Source organism: Mobula birostris, chromosome 2 (genome assembly GCF_030028105.1).
Source record: "Mobula birostris isolate sMobBir1 chromosome 2, sMobBir1.hap1, whole genome shotgun sequence".
Lineage (NCBI taxonomy): Eukaryota > Metazoa > Chordata > Chondrichthyes > Myliobatiformes > Myliobatidae > Mobula > Mobula birostris.
The window spans coordinates 24,935,498-24,951,503 of NC_092371.1; the positions used below are offsets into that span (position 1 = coordinate 24,935,498).

Consider the following 16,006-nt stretch of genomic DNA (forward strand, 5'->3'; position numbering starts at 1 on the left):
GTGCTGAGAAGACAGTGCATATGGGGCGGAAATCTTTCCTGTGGGTATTATGAACCAATATACGTAACTGCACCCAATTCCAATCTCCAATCTGCTTGTGAAACACTCAGAGAAAGCAGAACCATCAGAGCAGAGCCAGGATCAGCTTAATTGTCACTAACGTACACTCAAAGGCCACTTTATTTGGTACAGGAGGTATCTAATAAAGTGGCCACTGCATGTATGTTCATGGACTTCCGCTGCTATAGCCCATCTGCTTCAAGGTTCGACATGTTGTTCGTTCAGAGATACTCTTCAGCACTCCACCGCTGGTTATTTGAGTTCCTGTCACCTTTGTGTCATCTTGAACCTGTCTGGCCATTCTCCTCTGACCTCTCTCATTAACAAGGTGTTTTCGCCCAAAGAACTGACGTTCACCGGATAGTTTTTAGTGTTCTTACCAGTCTCTTTATTCCACACTTCACTGTTCCTCTTCAGCAACGTTTATTTAATTTATTTTTTATTGTAGCTTACAGTGATTTATGTCTTGCACTGTACTGCTGCCACAAAACAACAAATTTCATGACATATGTTAGCGATAAACCTGATTCTGACTCTGACTTATACAGACAGGACCATAACATAACTGGCTGCTTCCCATCAACTGAAAAATAAGTCATTTCAGGTAGCCCCCATGCTTCTGTTGTGACAATAATGAAGAGGTTTCATCGCTCCTTTCCTGTGTAGCGTGGGAGTACCTGACGTTAATGAGGCAGGCACAAGCTTAGTCTGCCTTTCCTCTGGGAAACAATTTCCATCTGATCTTGGGCAGAGTCCCAGTTGAAGGTGACGCATTATGCAGATGAAGTTCGGTTTTTATAACTCAAGTGGCTGACATCTGAATCCTGATGCAAAGTAATTAACCAGTGGACCCTGAATGACTTAGTGTGCAACAAGTTGGCTCTCGTTCATGAATTACCATGTAAATGAGCTGTGTGCACACAGTGGGCATGGCCAAGTTCCATTTTACACAACAGCAACTTCACCGCTCATTAATCCAAGTAACCTTTGCAATTTAGCAATTGTTCAAAAGGCGTTTCGAAAAGCAGTAGTGTCACTTGATTAACTGCAGCATGGCGTGAAGAAAAGATGTACTTATCCTGCGCTTTCACAACTTTAGGGCTACACAGCCATGAAGGATCTCACAACATTATCCTGGACTGTAGAAGAGACTGCCAATCAACCCACAGTGATGATCGAGTAACTGAGAGGTAAGGGACATTGATCTGGGGGTACTGGGTAGGGGGGGACTTGACTTCACTAGTAGTTTGAAGGTAAGGGAGGATCTCAAGAAGAACTTTCTCACCCAGGGGCTTTGAAATCCGGAATCTACTGAGGGTGGTAGATACGGAGACTCTCACAACATTTAAGAAATATCTAAGTGAGCACTTGAATCACTAATGCAGAGAAGGCCACAGTGCAATTGCTGGTCAATAGGGTTAGTATAGATGAGTACGATAGGGTGGATCAGTTTCTGTGCTGTAAGGTTGTTCAAAGTGACAGTGTGCCATATTTAGGAATTGAATTGTCACATGCCTTGCATGCAGTTTGTATGGATCCGTTCATTACACAGTGCATTGGGGCTGCACAAAACAGTAACAGACTGCAGAATAAAATGGAGCACATACAGAGAAAGTGCACATCAGCTGCAAGATCATAAGACAAAATGCTCCCAGCATCTCAGACTAGGCAATACTCTCCCGGCATTGCATTACAACATCAGCTTAGAGCAGCCTCGCTCCTTAAGATTATTTTCCATTTATAACCAAAATATTATGTCTAATGCGTGATGGATGTTAGTCAAGCATTTTGTTGTACAAGTACACAGGCAGGTAACTCCCGGCCCTGCTTCAAGCTCTATATTGGTTGCTATGATACCAAACCAGTGTAAGAGGCCTGTGATGGAGGGAGAGTCCAGCTCTTTGCTGAAACAGCTGCTCACGCTCTTGGTATGTGCTTCTTATGTTGGGCGGTCACTTGATTGTCATTTCCTTGAGGTTTCTCATGCTCCTTGGCAATTAGTAGGAGTGGGGCAGTTGATATCTGTGTGAAACAAGGTTTCTGACAATGACAATGTTAAACACAACTGGCCTGATGCTAACCCAATGAGATTGCAAATGGAAACTAGCCTTTAATTGGCCTGACATTGGTATATGAGGTTGCCCTCAAACTGACCCATGGAGGACACTATGATTCTATCCAATGGCTTTAAAGGGCACCTTTAATTCTACATAATTCTATTCAGTGGCATCTTATATCTATGAGTAAGTCGTATCTAAGAATACATGAAGTTGAATGGGATAGGCAGCCAATTTAGTGACAACTCTGTGCCTAAAATGATAAAATCGAGAGTTTTTGGTGGCTTCCCAATGGTTGATGGGAATTTCATGGTTGTCATGGTGAGCATGTGACTGCTTTCGTTAATCTCTCCACTGAAGATCTGCCAGGGCAGATTCTCTGTGCCTGAGAACTGAATCCATGATTTTGTCTCAGGAGACTGATATACTCCTTCTGTCTGTAACAGTAAGGGCTACAACGTTTTTTGGCAAGCATTCTGACTGCCCAAATCCTCAGTCTCTGGTGTACTGATACTATTTTCTGCCTGTTTTCTGTCTTTTTGCCAAAGAACCCTCATCCCACCGAGAAAATTCCAAATATTGCTATGTTGTGATCTGAATATCTTCCGGCTGGGAAAAATTTAGACTGGCTCCCAAATGTCCGGCATTGCTACAGATATCCCACATCCCCCTGCACCCCCCATCCCCAAGTGACACTGGAAGTGAAAGCACAGAGCAGTGTGGAATCATCTCCATGCTCAGACTAAAGTCAAAATCAAGACAGCAGAAGAAAAGGAGTAATTTTTAAAGATCCCTTTGTCATGGAGCATCATCCAGCTGATGAAACGTGGTTTGATATCTCGCTGCTAAGTAGGGCAACACCAAATGCTGAACGGCAATATCTGTCATTGTAACGAAATGATGGCTGAAATAACCAAGAGTGAAGACAGGCATCGTTCACAGAGGGTATCCCACCATCAAAGACATCTGCCAGAGGTGGTGTCTCAGGAAGGCAACCTCCATTATTGAGGACCTCCACCATGCAGACCATGGCCTCTTCTCAATGCTGCCATCAGGTTCAGGATCCTGAAGACCCCAAAACTCAAGGCTGAACAACAGTTCCTTCCCCACTGCCATCAGGTCTGGAACCAAGCTGAAAAACCCTAATTTCACCTTGGACAGTATTGCCTTCAAATTGCACTAATATTATGTTTTTTTTAGTTTTGTGGTGTAACTTATGTATAATTTAGATTAATTTATGTTTTGCAATTTACTGTGTTGCTGTTGCTGCAAAAAAAAATTCTCTGGGTACGCATGCCCATGACAATAAACTTGAGCTCGGATAAGTAGCATTGTTTGATGTCCAGGACTCAGAAACCCAAAATCAAATTAACATGAATAAATCACAATGAATCAACCAAGTGATGTCCCTGATTGCCATTTGCAGGCTCCTTGCCCATCTGGGCAAAAGCTAGAAGTGTTGTCTGGAAGAGCTGTAATGGACTCCCACGATCAAGGTGGTTTCCATAATGCAAACCTCTCTTCACACTCTATTCACTCCATATGAAACTTGTAAAAAGCTGGGAAAGCCCAGGGTATGTAATATCCCCTCACATTCCATCATAGTCCTCCATCTGCATTGATTACACACATCAGATACAATAATGATCTGGCTTACCACAAAACCTCTTCGAGAACTTTGTCCTCTGCATTGCAGGGTACTTGGTCTGCAGAGAAAAACAATGGCCTGCTTTTCAAGATGCACTCAGTTGCTACTTTATTAGATACACCTGTACATTAATGTAAGTATCTAACCAGTCAAACATATGGTAACAACTCAATGCATAACAGCATGCAGATATGGTTAAGAGGCTCAGTTGTTATTCAGACCAAACATCAGAATGGAGATGAAATGAGATCTAAGTGGCTTTAACTGTGGAATTATTGTAAGTGCCTGATAAGGTACTTACAATCTCAGAAGAATGAGAATCTCAGAACCTGCTGATATCCTGGTAACTTCACACACAATAGTCTCCAGAGTTTACAGAGGATGGTACAAAAAGCAGAAGACTATCCAATGAATGTCAGTTCTGTGGGTGAAAACACCTTGTGAATGAGAGAAGTCAGAGGAGAATGGCCAGACTGGTTCAAGCTGGCAAAAAGGTGACAGTAACTCAAATAACTTTGTGTTACAAGAGTGGTGCACAGAAGAGCATCTCTAAATCCACAACATGTCGAAACACGAAGTGAATATTTACAGCGGCAGAAAACCATGAACAGGAGGTACCTAAAAAAGTGGCCACTGAATACAGGTTCATTGGCCGAGAGCAGAGAGATGCAATATAGCTGAGTAGGACACACCTCAATATTTTGACGAGATTGCCATGCATTGTGTTAGCAGATGCTTTCATTGAAGGGCTAATATTTCAAGACCCGTTGAGCAATGTGAAATCCTCCTTGGAACTTCAAGAGCACTTCATTTAATTTAATTTTTTTATTTTTATATTTTATTTATAGATACAGGCAGAGTAAGTCCTTTGGGCCCTTCAAACCATGCTGCCCCATCAACCCTCAACAACCTCGATTTCAGCCCTCAGTTAATCACAAGACAGCCCAGTACATCTATAGTTGTGAACTTCCCATGATTCAGGACATTTACAAGGACAGGTGTATAAAAAGGGCCCATAGGATCACTGGGGACCCAAGCCATCCCAACCACAATCTATTCCAGCTGCTACCATCCAGGAAGCGGTACCGCAGCATAAAAGCCAGGACCAACAGGTTCCGGGACAGCTTCTTCCACCAGGCCATCAGACTGATGAACTCATGCTGACTTTAGTGTACTCTATATTACATTGACTGTTTTATTTATTATAAATTATTATAAATTACTGAGATTGCACATTGCACATTTAGACGAAGATGTAATGTAAAGATTTTTACTCCTCATGTACGTGAAGGATGTAAGAAATAAAGTCAATTCAATTCAATGACCAATGAACCTGCCTGATACATCTTTGGACTGTGGGAGGAATTCAGAGCTCCTGGGGAAAACCCATGCTTCCTATGGGAAGGACACACGGAGAACCATTACAGAGGACACTGGAACTGAACTCTGCACTCCGTCACCTGAGCTATAACAGCCTTGCGCTAACTGCTACACTACGTGGTGCCCAATTTTAAACCAGAGTAACCCCTTGAGGTACAAAATGGTGCACAACTAATGAAGTGTAGGTGATAGACTTACCACATTTCAATCACCTCACAACTGGATATGATCAATACAGAGTAACACATTTAACACAAGCAAGGAACACTGATTAACCATCACCCAATACTATCACCTCCAGCCTTGTGCGTAAAGGGCGCTTTTTGAGAACAGACGGCACTCAATGTTTCCACACCATCAAATTCAGAAACACTTACTTCTCCACTGCCATCAGGTTCTTGAACAGATCTGTACATGCATAACCCTGCCTCAGTAATAGAACACTACAGACCATGGACTTGTCTCTGATTGTCTTTGTTTTTGAGATAATGTTTTGTTTTACAGTCTTTTTCTCCACTGTTTTGTGTAATACATGCTCGGCTCCAGAGGTAAGGACAACAAAAAGGTGGCTGCGGGCAGCAAAGGAGCGACTATGGGATTGCTTCGAGAACGTGGACTGGGCCATGTTCATCAGAGGACCTGAACAAAAACATCTCAGTTGTCATGGGCTTTATAAAAACAGTCGTGTATGAGTGTGCCCCCAAAAAACTCATTCAGAGTCTTCCCCAGCCAGGAGCCCTGAGGGCCAGATCACTGACGTTTAGGTCTGGTGACCAAATAATATACAAGAGGTCCAGGTACGGCCTCCAGAAAGCCATCTCCTGTGCGAGGTGGCAATTCTGGACCAAACTGGAATCAAAACGGCTGTGACAGTGCTTGAATACTACCGCCTTCTACAAAGTGACACCAGGCCACGTGGGTGACAAGGTTCTACTCCCAGGTGAGTTCAGCGTTTTTATGCTTGCTTTGATCGTCAGAACATGAAGTCACTGTCATGGACTCTCACAAACCACTATGACCCTGTGATTTCAGCCTTTATGGTTGACATGAGGGCATTCACGGAAGGCATCCAGCACAGACGGGATACCTGGCCGAGTACTAAAGACCTGTAACAGACATAAAAGTTGCTGGTGAACGCAACAGACCAGGTAGCATCTCTAGGAAGAGGTACAGTCGATGTTTTGAGCCGAGACCCTTCGTCAGGACTAATTGAAAGAAGAGCTAGTAAGAGATTTGAAAGTGGGAGGGGGAGGGGGAGATCCAAAATGATAGGAGAAGACAGGAGGGGGAGGGATGGAGCCAAGAGCTGGACAGGTGATTGGCAAAAGGGATATGAGAGGATCATGGGACAGGAGGTCCGGGAAGAAGGAAAGAGGGAGGGGGGATGCCCAGAGGATGGGCAAGGAGTATAGTGAGAGGGACAGAGGGAGAAAAAAGAGAGAGAAAAAGAATGTGTGTAAATAAATAAATAACAGATGGGGTACAAAGGGGAGGTGGGGCATTAACAGAAGTTAGAGAAGTCAATGTTCATGCCGTCAGGTTGGAGGCTACCCAGACGGAATATAGGATGTTGTTCCTCCAACCTGAGTGAGGCTTCAGACGGAATATAAGGTGTTGTTCAGCCTACTAAAGACCTGTGCTGATCACCTGGCTGGAGTGTTCACCTTTCACTTTGGCGGTCTCAGGTACCCACCTGCTTCAAGCAGGCTTCAATTATGTCGGTGCTGAAAGAGAATCTGGTAACCTGCCTCAATGACTATCATCCAACAGCACTTACATCAACTGCCTAACCTGCTGAGTTCCTCCAGCGCTTGGGAATGTTTCTCCATTTTCCATCATCTGCAGTCTCCTGAGTCTCCTTCCTGTTCCACATTTGCTTCCAACCCACCTGTTGCCAGAGAGGGATTCAGCAGGAAAATCTGACCCAATCATTTTAATATCTGTGAGCCGTGGCATGACTTGAAAGTGGTCAACTAACCAAGAGGGGGAAATCCAGTCGAATCACATGCACAAAAAACAGATCTTTGGAGGAACTCACTGGTGCCTCTACTCTCTGAGGAGGATGAAGAGAGCTGGACTGTGCACATCTATACTCGCGTCATTCTGCAGATGGGCTGTGAAGAGCATCCTAACGTGCTGCATCCCTGTGAAGTGTGGAAACTGAACTGCGGCAGACAGGAGGGCTCAACAATGGGATGTTAAAACTACCCAATGCATCACTAACACCAGCCTATACCCATCCAGGACATCTATATAGAAAGGTGCCGGGAAAAGACCAACGACATCATGAAGGATCCCACCCACCATGACCATGAACTGGTTACCCCACTGCCATCAGGGAAGAGGCTAACACCTTCCACAGCAGGTCCATGAGACTCAAAAACAGTTACTTTTCCGAAGCCGTCAGGCTGATCTATGACTCCATCCATTGGCTAATCTCATCACCTCTCTTACAGAACTTCCACACCTAGTGCCATTTTATGTTCTTCTAATCAGTCTGTGTACATAAACTAATCTTATATATTTATATTTATTGTGTTCTTTATCCTTATTGTGTTTTTATATGCTGCATTGGATTCAGAGCAACAATTATTTTATTCTCCTTTACACTTCTGTACTGACGAATGGCAATAAACAAACTTGAATCGTAAATGGGCAGGCATTTCTTCAGCTAAACAGCAGAATAAATTGGCTTAAAAATTATAACATTGCAGTGCTGTAGTGCCCCATCAGGTCTGATGCAGCAGAGGCTGACTGATATACATAAAGTGATTTAACATAGCAAGTGGGCGATGGCGTTTTGCTTCAATTTATTTTCCAGGAACAACCCCCGACGGCAGGTTGAATGAGAAAATGCTCAAATGAATCTTCCTGATTTAAGTGAAAGCGATTCAGTTTCATGAAGAAGATGGATGTCCCTGAGACCTCCTTATTGCGAGGAGTGAGTGAGGACAAGAGATTGTGGACAAGACAGCCTCTAACAATCTAGATGAGATAATTCCAGTAACAGTAATGTAATCTACATGAAGGCAGTGCTCAGCATTTTTGAGATGAAGGTGTTCAGTTCAAATTGCCACTCCAGAAATTTCCCAGTGGCTTTGGCAAACTCACTGAACTATTTCATCAATATTTGAGCTGGCATGTTGAGTTTCAATAATTTACGATGGCACCTTTCAAACAATTCTGATTTTGAGTTATGGTAACGCTGTCTGCCCGTGTTGTACAGGATGAGCTGGGAACTCAGCCCGCAAAGTATAAGCTCAGCTTGCAACCGCCTGCTCCAGGCTTGGCTTGCATTGTACAAGATGCCTTAGAAAGGCTGCGTCTGGACTTCAGGTTGCACTGTGCAAAATAGATCTTGGTTTCAGGCTGCAGATTACAGATTGGACCCTGATGTTTGGCTGCATAGTTCAGTGCGAGCCTGACTTCAGCCTATGTGTGATGTCTCTGGGCTGCGTAGCATAGACCAGGTATTGACATCAGGCTGCTTCGTATGCTTGGGCCTTAGGCATCACTGAATTGTACAGAGTGGCTCTTGGCCACTGAGTTTCATGTTCTAAAATTAAGTCTTGACTTCAGCTAGATGTTACAGGCTTGATGTACACTTGATCATGTGGGCATGCCATCTTCTCACAGCTACCACTGGGCAGAAGGTAGAGATGATTGAATTACCAAGTCACCACAACTTCCCTCCATTTAGTTCTTAAGCCAACCAGTGCAATACTAATCACTTTAGTTTATGACCATTTTGCACTAAAATGAACATTCTTTTGTTTTAATTGTTCTTTCTTGTAAAACGTGTGTATTTTTAAAGTTTAATTTGCATTTTTCTTGTGTATATTGCTTATATGATCCTATGTGTCTGTGATGCTGCTGCAAGTAAGAGCTTATTTGCGCCTGTGCACACGTACTTACGTATATGGCAAAAAAACTTAGCTTTAACGTTGACTTTTCGCTGTTTTGTACTGGCCAGGCCTCGACACCAAGCTGCGTTGAGTAGTCTGTGCTTTGAATTCCTGGTGCATTTTACAACTGCTGTTTGATTTGAGATTGTAGGTTGCAGGCTGGGCCTTCATTTTATTCTGCCATCAAATCCTGTTCTGTAGATAAGACCTAGGAGTTTAAGCAGCACACTACACTGTGCTGCCTGAAGCCAAGGCCTAATGGGTGTACATTCTGCATCCTGAATTCATGATCTGTTGACAATAGTGTAGATTGATGTCATCCATGAGGTATAGTCTGATATTATTGTCCAGTCAATACAAGGCCTCACTATTATGACAATAGAATACATTCTGTGCCTTCTGCCCAATGGTAGCTGTGAGAAGATGGCATGCCCACATGATCAAGTTTATGCCAAGCCTGTAACATCTAGCTGAAGTCAAGGCTTAATTTCAGAACATGAAACTCAGTGGCCAAGAGTTGCTCTGTACGATTCAATGGTACCCAAGCACCAACCATGCCAAGCATCCTGAAGTCAATGCCTAGTCTATACTACACAGCCTGGAGGCACCACATATAGGCTGAAGGCAGGCCCACACTGCCCTCCGCAGATCCAGCAGCATCTGTGCAGAGAGAGAGTGACAGACTATTCCAAGGCCAAGACCACTCATCAGAACTGATTCTAACTCACAATAAGTTGAATTAGAAGAAAGAAGTAAATCTGATTAATGCAGTACTTTTCACAATTATGTAATTACCAAGCAAGAGCCATAGCGTTATATGGGGCAGATACAGGGAACTCGGCCCAAACTCACTCATGCTGGCCAAGTTGTCTACATAGCTAGTTCCATGTACCTTCACTTGGCCACATTTCTAAACCATGGGTTCCCAATCACTTTTTTTGCCATGGACTCCTACAGTTAACCGAGGGGTCCGTCAAAAATGCTGTTCTAAAAATTTCAAAATGTCTTTTAAACATTGTTATTCTACCTGCCTTTACCATTTCCTCTGGCAGATTATTCCACACATCCAATAATCACTCCATACACCCATTATTTGTTTCACATACCATCACTCATTCCATCCACACGCGTCACTCATTCCACACACACCTGTCACACATTCCACACACACCTGTCACTCATTCCACATACACCTGTTACTCATTCCAAACAGCCACTAATCATTCTATACACCCATTACACATTACATACACCTGTTACACATTTCATACACCTGTCACTCATTCCACACACACCTGTTACTCATTCCATACACACTCATTACTCATTCCATACATCTGTTACTCATTCCATACCCCCGCTACTCATTCCATACATCTGTTACTCATTCCATAAACCCATTATTCATTCCATGCTCCCTTTACTCATTCAATATACCCATTACTCATTCTGTACAACCATTGCACATTACATACACCTGTTCCACATTCAATGTACCCACTAGACATTTTATACGCCCATTACACATAACATACACCGATTTCACATTCCATACACCTGTTACACATTCCATACACCTGTTACACATTCCATACACCTGTTACTCATTCCATACACCTGTTACACATTCCATACACCTGTTACTCATTCCATACACCTGTTACACATTCCATACACCTGTTACTCATTCCATACACCTGTTACACATTCCATACACCTGTTGCTCATTTCATACACCTGTTACACATTCCATACACCTGTTACTCATTCCATACACCTGTTACACATTCCATACACCTGTTACTCATTCCATACACCTGTTACACATTCCATACACCTGTTACTCATTCCATACACCTGTTACACATTCCATACACCTGTTACTCATTCCATACACCTGTTACACATTCCATACACCTGAAACCCCCTGGTTTGCTTGGCTGTGTAAGTCCAGGGAAGACACTCTCCGGCTCTGCCAAAGTCATGAGATTAAAATGGCTCTGCCACCCCAAGATTCGGTTTGAGTGAATGCTGTGTAATTTGCTACAAATTAGTGCCACGAAATCACAGCCAGTACACTGCACACGATTAAAGGAGTACATTTATGAATCCTAGCTTGAGGGTTGGCAAAGAAAAACAAAAAGAAGCCGGCCCATTTTAATTAAACAGTCAATCTGTACAAGCTGGAGCTCACCTTGAACTTCTCTGTCACTCACTCACCAGGCACTCGGATGTGTGAAAGCACACACCACATTCTGAACGTCACCTGCAACCCATCTTGAACAAACGGGTCTCCTACCGTGTCGTATGCTACAACCGGTTCTCCCCAGCGTCTTCTCTCTTCATTTCCTGCCGAACAAAAGCCCCCAAGACCAACCTCACTGTCCCTCATCAAAAAAACCTCACCCCCCCCCCAGTTCTGGCATCCTAATTGGATGGCACACGTTCCACACCATCCCTTATCTTCAACAATAACCCAAACAGGCTGAACGCAGAACAAACAGCTCTTACAGAGCTGCTGAATGAAATACCTGCAGCATAACAGTAAAGATGTGAACCAGAGCATTACACACTCCCATCACTCACTCCACACTCCCGTCACTCACTCCATACTCCCATCACTCACTGCACACTCCCGTCATTCACTACACACTCCCATCAGTCACTTCACACTCCCGTCACTCACTACACACTCCCATCACTCACTCCACACTCCCATCACTCACTCCACACTCCCGTCACTCACTCCACACTCCCATCACTCACTGCACACTCCCGTCATTCACTACACACTCCCATCAGTCACTTCACACTCCCGTCACTCACTACACACTCCCATCACTCACTCCACACTCCCATCACTCACTCCACACTCCCGTCACTCACTCCATACTCCCATCACTCACTGCACACTCCCGTCATTCACTACACACTCCCATCAGTCACTTCACACTCCCGTCACTCACTACACACTCCCATCACTCACTCCACACTCCCATCACTCACTCCACACTCCCGTCACTCACTCCACACTCCCATCACTCACTGCACACTCCCGTCATTCACTACACACTCCCATCAGTCACTTCACACTCCCGTCACTCACTACACACTCCCATCACTCACTCCACACTCCCATCACTCACTCCACACTCCCGTCACTCACTCCACACTCCCATCACTCACTCCACACTCCCGTCACTCACTCCATACTCCCATCACTCACTCCACACTCCCGTCATTCACTACATACTCCCATCACTCACTGCACACTCCCGTCATTCACTACACACTCCCATCAGTCACTTCACACTCCCGTCACTCACTCCACACTCCCGTCACTCACTCCACACTCCCATCACTCACTCCACACTCCCGTCACTCACTCCATACTCCCATCACTCACTGCACACTCCCGTCATTCACTACACACTCCCGTCAGTCACTTCACACTCCCGTCACTCACTACACACTCCCATCACTCACTCCACACTCCCATCACTCACTCCACACTCCCGTCACTCACTCCACACTCCCGTCACTCACTCCACACTCCCGTCACTCACTACACACTCCCATCACTCACTCCACACTCCCGTCATTCACTCCATACTCCCATCACTCGCCTGCACACTCCCGTCACTCACTCCATACTCCCATCACTCACTGCACACTCCCATCAGTCACTTCACACTCCCGTCATTCACTCCATACTCCCATCACTCACTGCACACTCCCGTCATTCACTACACACTCCCATCAGTCACTTCACACTCCCGTCACTCACTACACACTCCCATCACTCACTCCACACTCCCATCACTCACTCCACACTCCCGTCACTCGCTCCATACTCCCATCACTCACTGCACACTCCCATCACTCATTCCACACTCCCGTCACTCACTACACACTCCCATCAGTCACTTCACACTCCCGTCACTCACTACACACTCCCATCACTCACTCCACACTCCCATCACTCACTCCACACTCCCGTCACTCACTCCATACTCCCATCACTCACTGCACACTCCCGTCATTCACTACACACTCCCATCAGTCACTCATTCCACACTCCCGTCACTCACTACACACTCCCGTCACTCACTACACACTCCCATCAGTCACTTCACACTCCCGTCACTCACTACACACTCCCGTCACTCACTACACACTCCCGTCACTCACTACACACTCCCGTCACTCACTCCACACTCCCGTCACTCACTTCACACTCCTGTCTCTCACTACACACTGCCGTCACTCACTCCACACTCCCATCACTCACTGCACACTCCCGTCACTCACTCCACACTCCCGTCACTCACTGCACACTCCCGTCACTCATTCCACACTCCCGTCACTCACTACACACTCCCATCAGTCACTTCACACTCCCGTCACTCACTACACACTCCCGTTACTCACTACACACTCCCGTCACTCACTTCACACTCCCATCACTCACTCCACACTCCCATCACTCACTCCACACTCCCGTCACTCATTCCACACTCCCGTCATTCACTACACACTCCCATCAGTCACTTCACACTCCCGTCACTCACTACACACTCCCGTTACTCACTACACACTCCCGTCACTCACTCCACACTCCCGTCACTCATTCCACACTCCCGTCACTCACTACACACTCCCGTTACTCATTCCACACTCCCATCACTCACTACACACTTCCATCAGTCACTTCACACTCCCGTCACTCACTACACACTCCCGTTACTCACTACACACTCCCGTCACTCATTCCACACTCCCGTCACTCACTCCACACTCCCGTCACTCACTCCACACTCCCGTCACTCACTACACACTCCCGTCACTCATTCCACACTCCCGTCACTCACTCCACACTCCCGTCTCTCACTACACACTCCTGTCACTCACTTCACACTCCCGTCTCTCACTACACACTCCCGTCACTCATTCCACACTCCCGTCACTCACTCCACACTCCCGTCACTCACTACACACTCCCGTCACTCATTCCACACTCCCGTCACTCACTACACACTCCCGTTACTCATTCCACACTCCCATCACTCACTACACACTTCCATCAGTCACTTCACACTCCCGTCACTCACTACACACTCCCGTTACTCACTACACACTCCCGTCACTCATTCCACACTCCCGTCACTCACTCCACACTCCCGTCTCTCACTACACACTCCTGTCACTCACTTCACACTCCCGTCTCTCACTACACACTCCTGTCACTCATTCCACACTCCCGTCACTCTCTCCACACTCCCGTCACTCACTCCACACTCCCGTCACTCATTTCACACTCCCGTCACTCACTGCACACTCCCGTCACTCACTACACACTCCCATCAGTCACTTCACACTCCCGTCACTCACTACACACTCCTGTTACTCACTACACACTCCCATCACTCACTTCACACTCCCGTCACTCACTACACACTCCCGTTACTCACTACACACTCCCGTCACTCACTCCACACTCCCGTCACTCATTCCACACTCCTGTCACTCACTACACACTCCCGTTACTCATTCCACACTCCCGTCACTCACTACACACTTCCATCAGTCACTTCACACTCCCGTCACTCACTACACACTCCCGTTACTCACTCCACACTCCCGTCACTCACTCCACATTCCCGTCACTCACTGCACACTCCCGTCACTCATTCCACACTCCCGTCACTCACTACACACTCCCATCAGTCACTTCACACTCCCGTCACTCACTACACACTCCTGTTACTCACTACACACTCCCGTCACTCACTTCACACTCCCATCACTCACTCCACACTCCCATCACTCACTCCACACTCCCGTCACTCATTCCACACTCTCGTCATTCACTACACACTCCCATCAGTCACTTCACACTCCCGTCACTCACTACACACTCCCGTTACTCACTACACACTCCCGTCACTCACTCCACACTCCCGTCACTCATTCCACACTCCCGTCACTCACTACACACTCCCGTCACTCATTCCACACTCCCGTCACTCACTCCACACTCCCGTCACTCACTACACACTCCCGTCACTCATTCCACACTCCCGTCACTCACTCCACACTCCCGTCTCTCACTACACACTCCCGTCACTCATTCCACACTCCCGTCACTCACTACACACTCCCTTCACTCACTTCACACTCCCGTCACTCACTTCACACTCCTGTCTCTCACTACACACTCCCGTCACTCACTTCACACTCCTGTCTCTCACTACACACTCCCGTCACTCACTACACACTCCTGTCACTCGTTCCACACTCCCGTCACTCACTCCACACTCCCGTCACTCACTTCACACTCCCGTCTCTCACTACACACTCCCGTCACTCATTCCACACTCCCGTCACTCACTCCACACTCCCGTCACTCACTACACACTCCCGTCACTCATTCCACACTCCCGTCACTCACTACACACTCCCGTTACTCATTCCACACTCCCATCACTCACTACACACTTCCATCAGTCACTTCACACTCCCGTCACTCACTACACACTCCCGTTACTCACTACACACTCCCGTCACTCATTCCACACTCCCGTCACTCACTCCACACTCCCGTCTCTCACTACACACTCCTGTCACTCACTTCACACTCCCGTCTCTCACTACACACTCCTGTCACTCATTCCACACTCCCGTCACTCACTCCACACTCCCGTCACTCACTCCACACTCCCGTCACTCATTCCACACTCTCGTCATTCACTACACACTCCCATCAGTCACTTCACACTCCCGTCACTCACTACACACTCCCGTTACTCACTACACACTCCCGTCACTCACTCCACACTCCCGTCACTCATTCCACACTCCCGTCACTCACTACACACTCCCGTCACTCATTCCACACTCCCGTCACTCACTCCACACTCCCGTCACTCACTACACACTCCCGTCACTCATTCCAC

At 46.4% G+C, this 16,006-nt stretch overlaps 1 protein-coding gene across 2 annotated transcripts in view; it reads left to right on the forward strand.

The window, feature by feature from the left end:
- Nucleotides 1-1,001: 1,001 nt before the first annotated feature.
- Nucleotides 1,002-16,006, forward strand: part of LOC140185460 (ciliary microtubule inner protein 1-like) — a 206,316-nt gene continuing 191,311 nt past the window's right edge. Inside the window, exon 1 of one of the 2 annotated variants that reach the window (XM_072238805.1) lies at nucleotides 1,002-1,250. In XM_072238805.1, the coding sequence (XP_072094906.1) occupies nucleotides 1,129-1,250 (122 nt within the window). In that variant the 5' untranslated portion in view covers nucleotides 1,002-1,128. The remainder of the gene's footprint in view (nucleotides 1,251-16,006) is intronic. The other variant, XM_072238818.1, reaches the window with a different exon arrangement.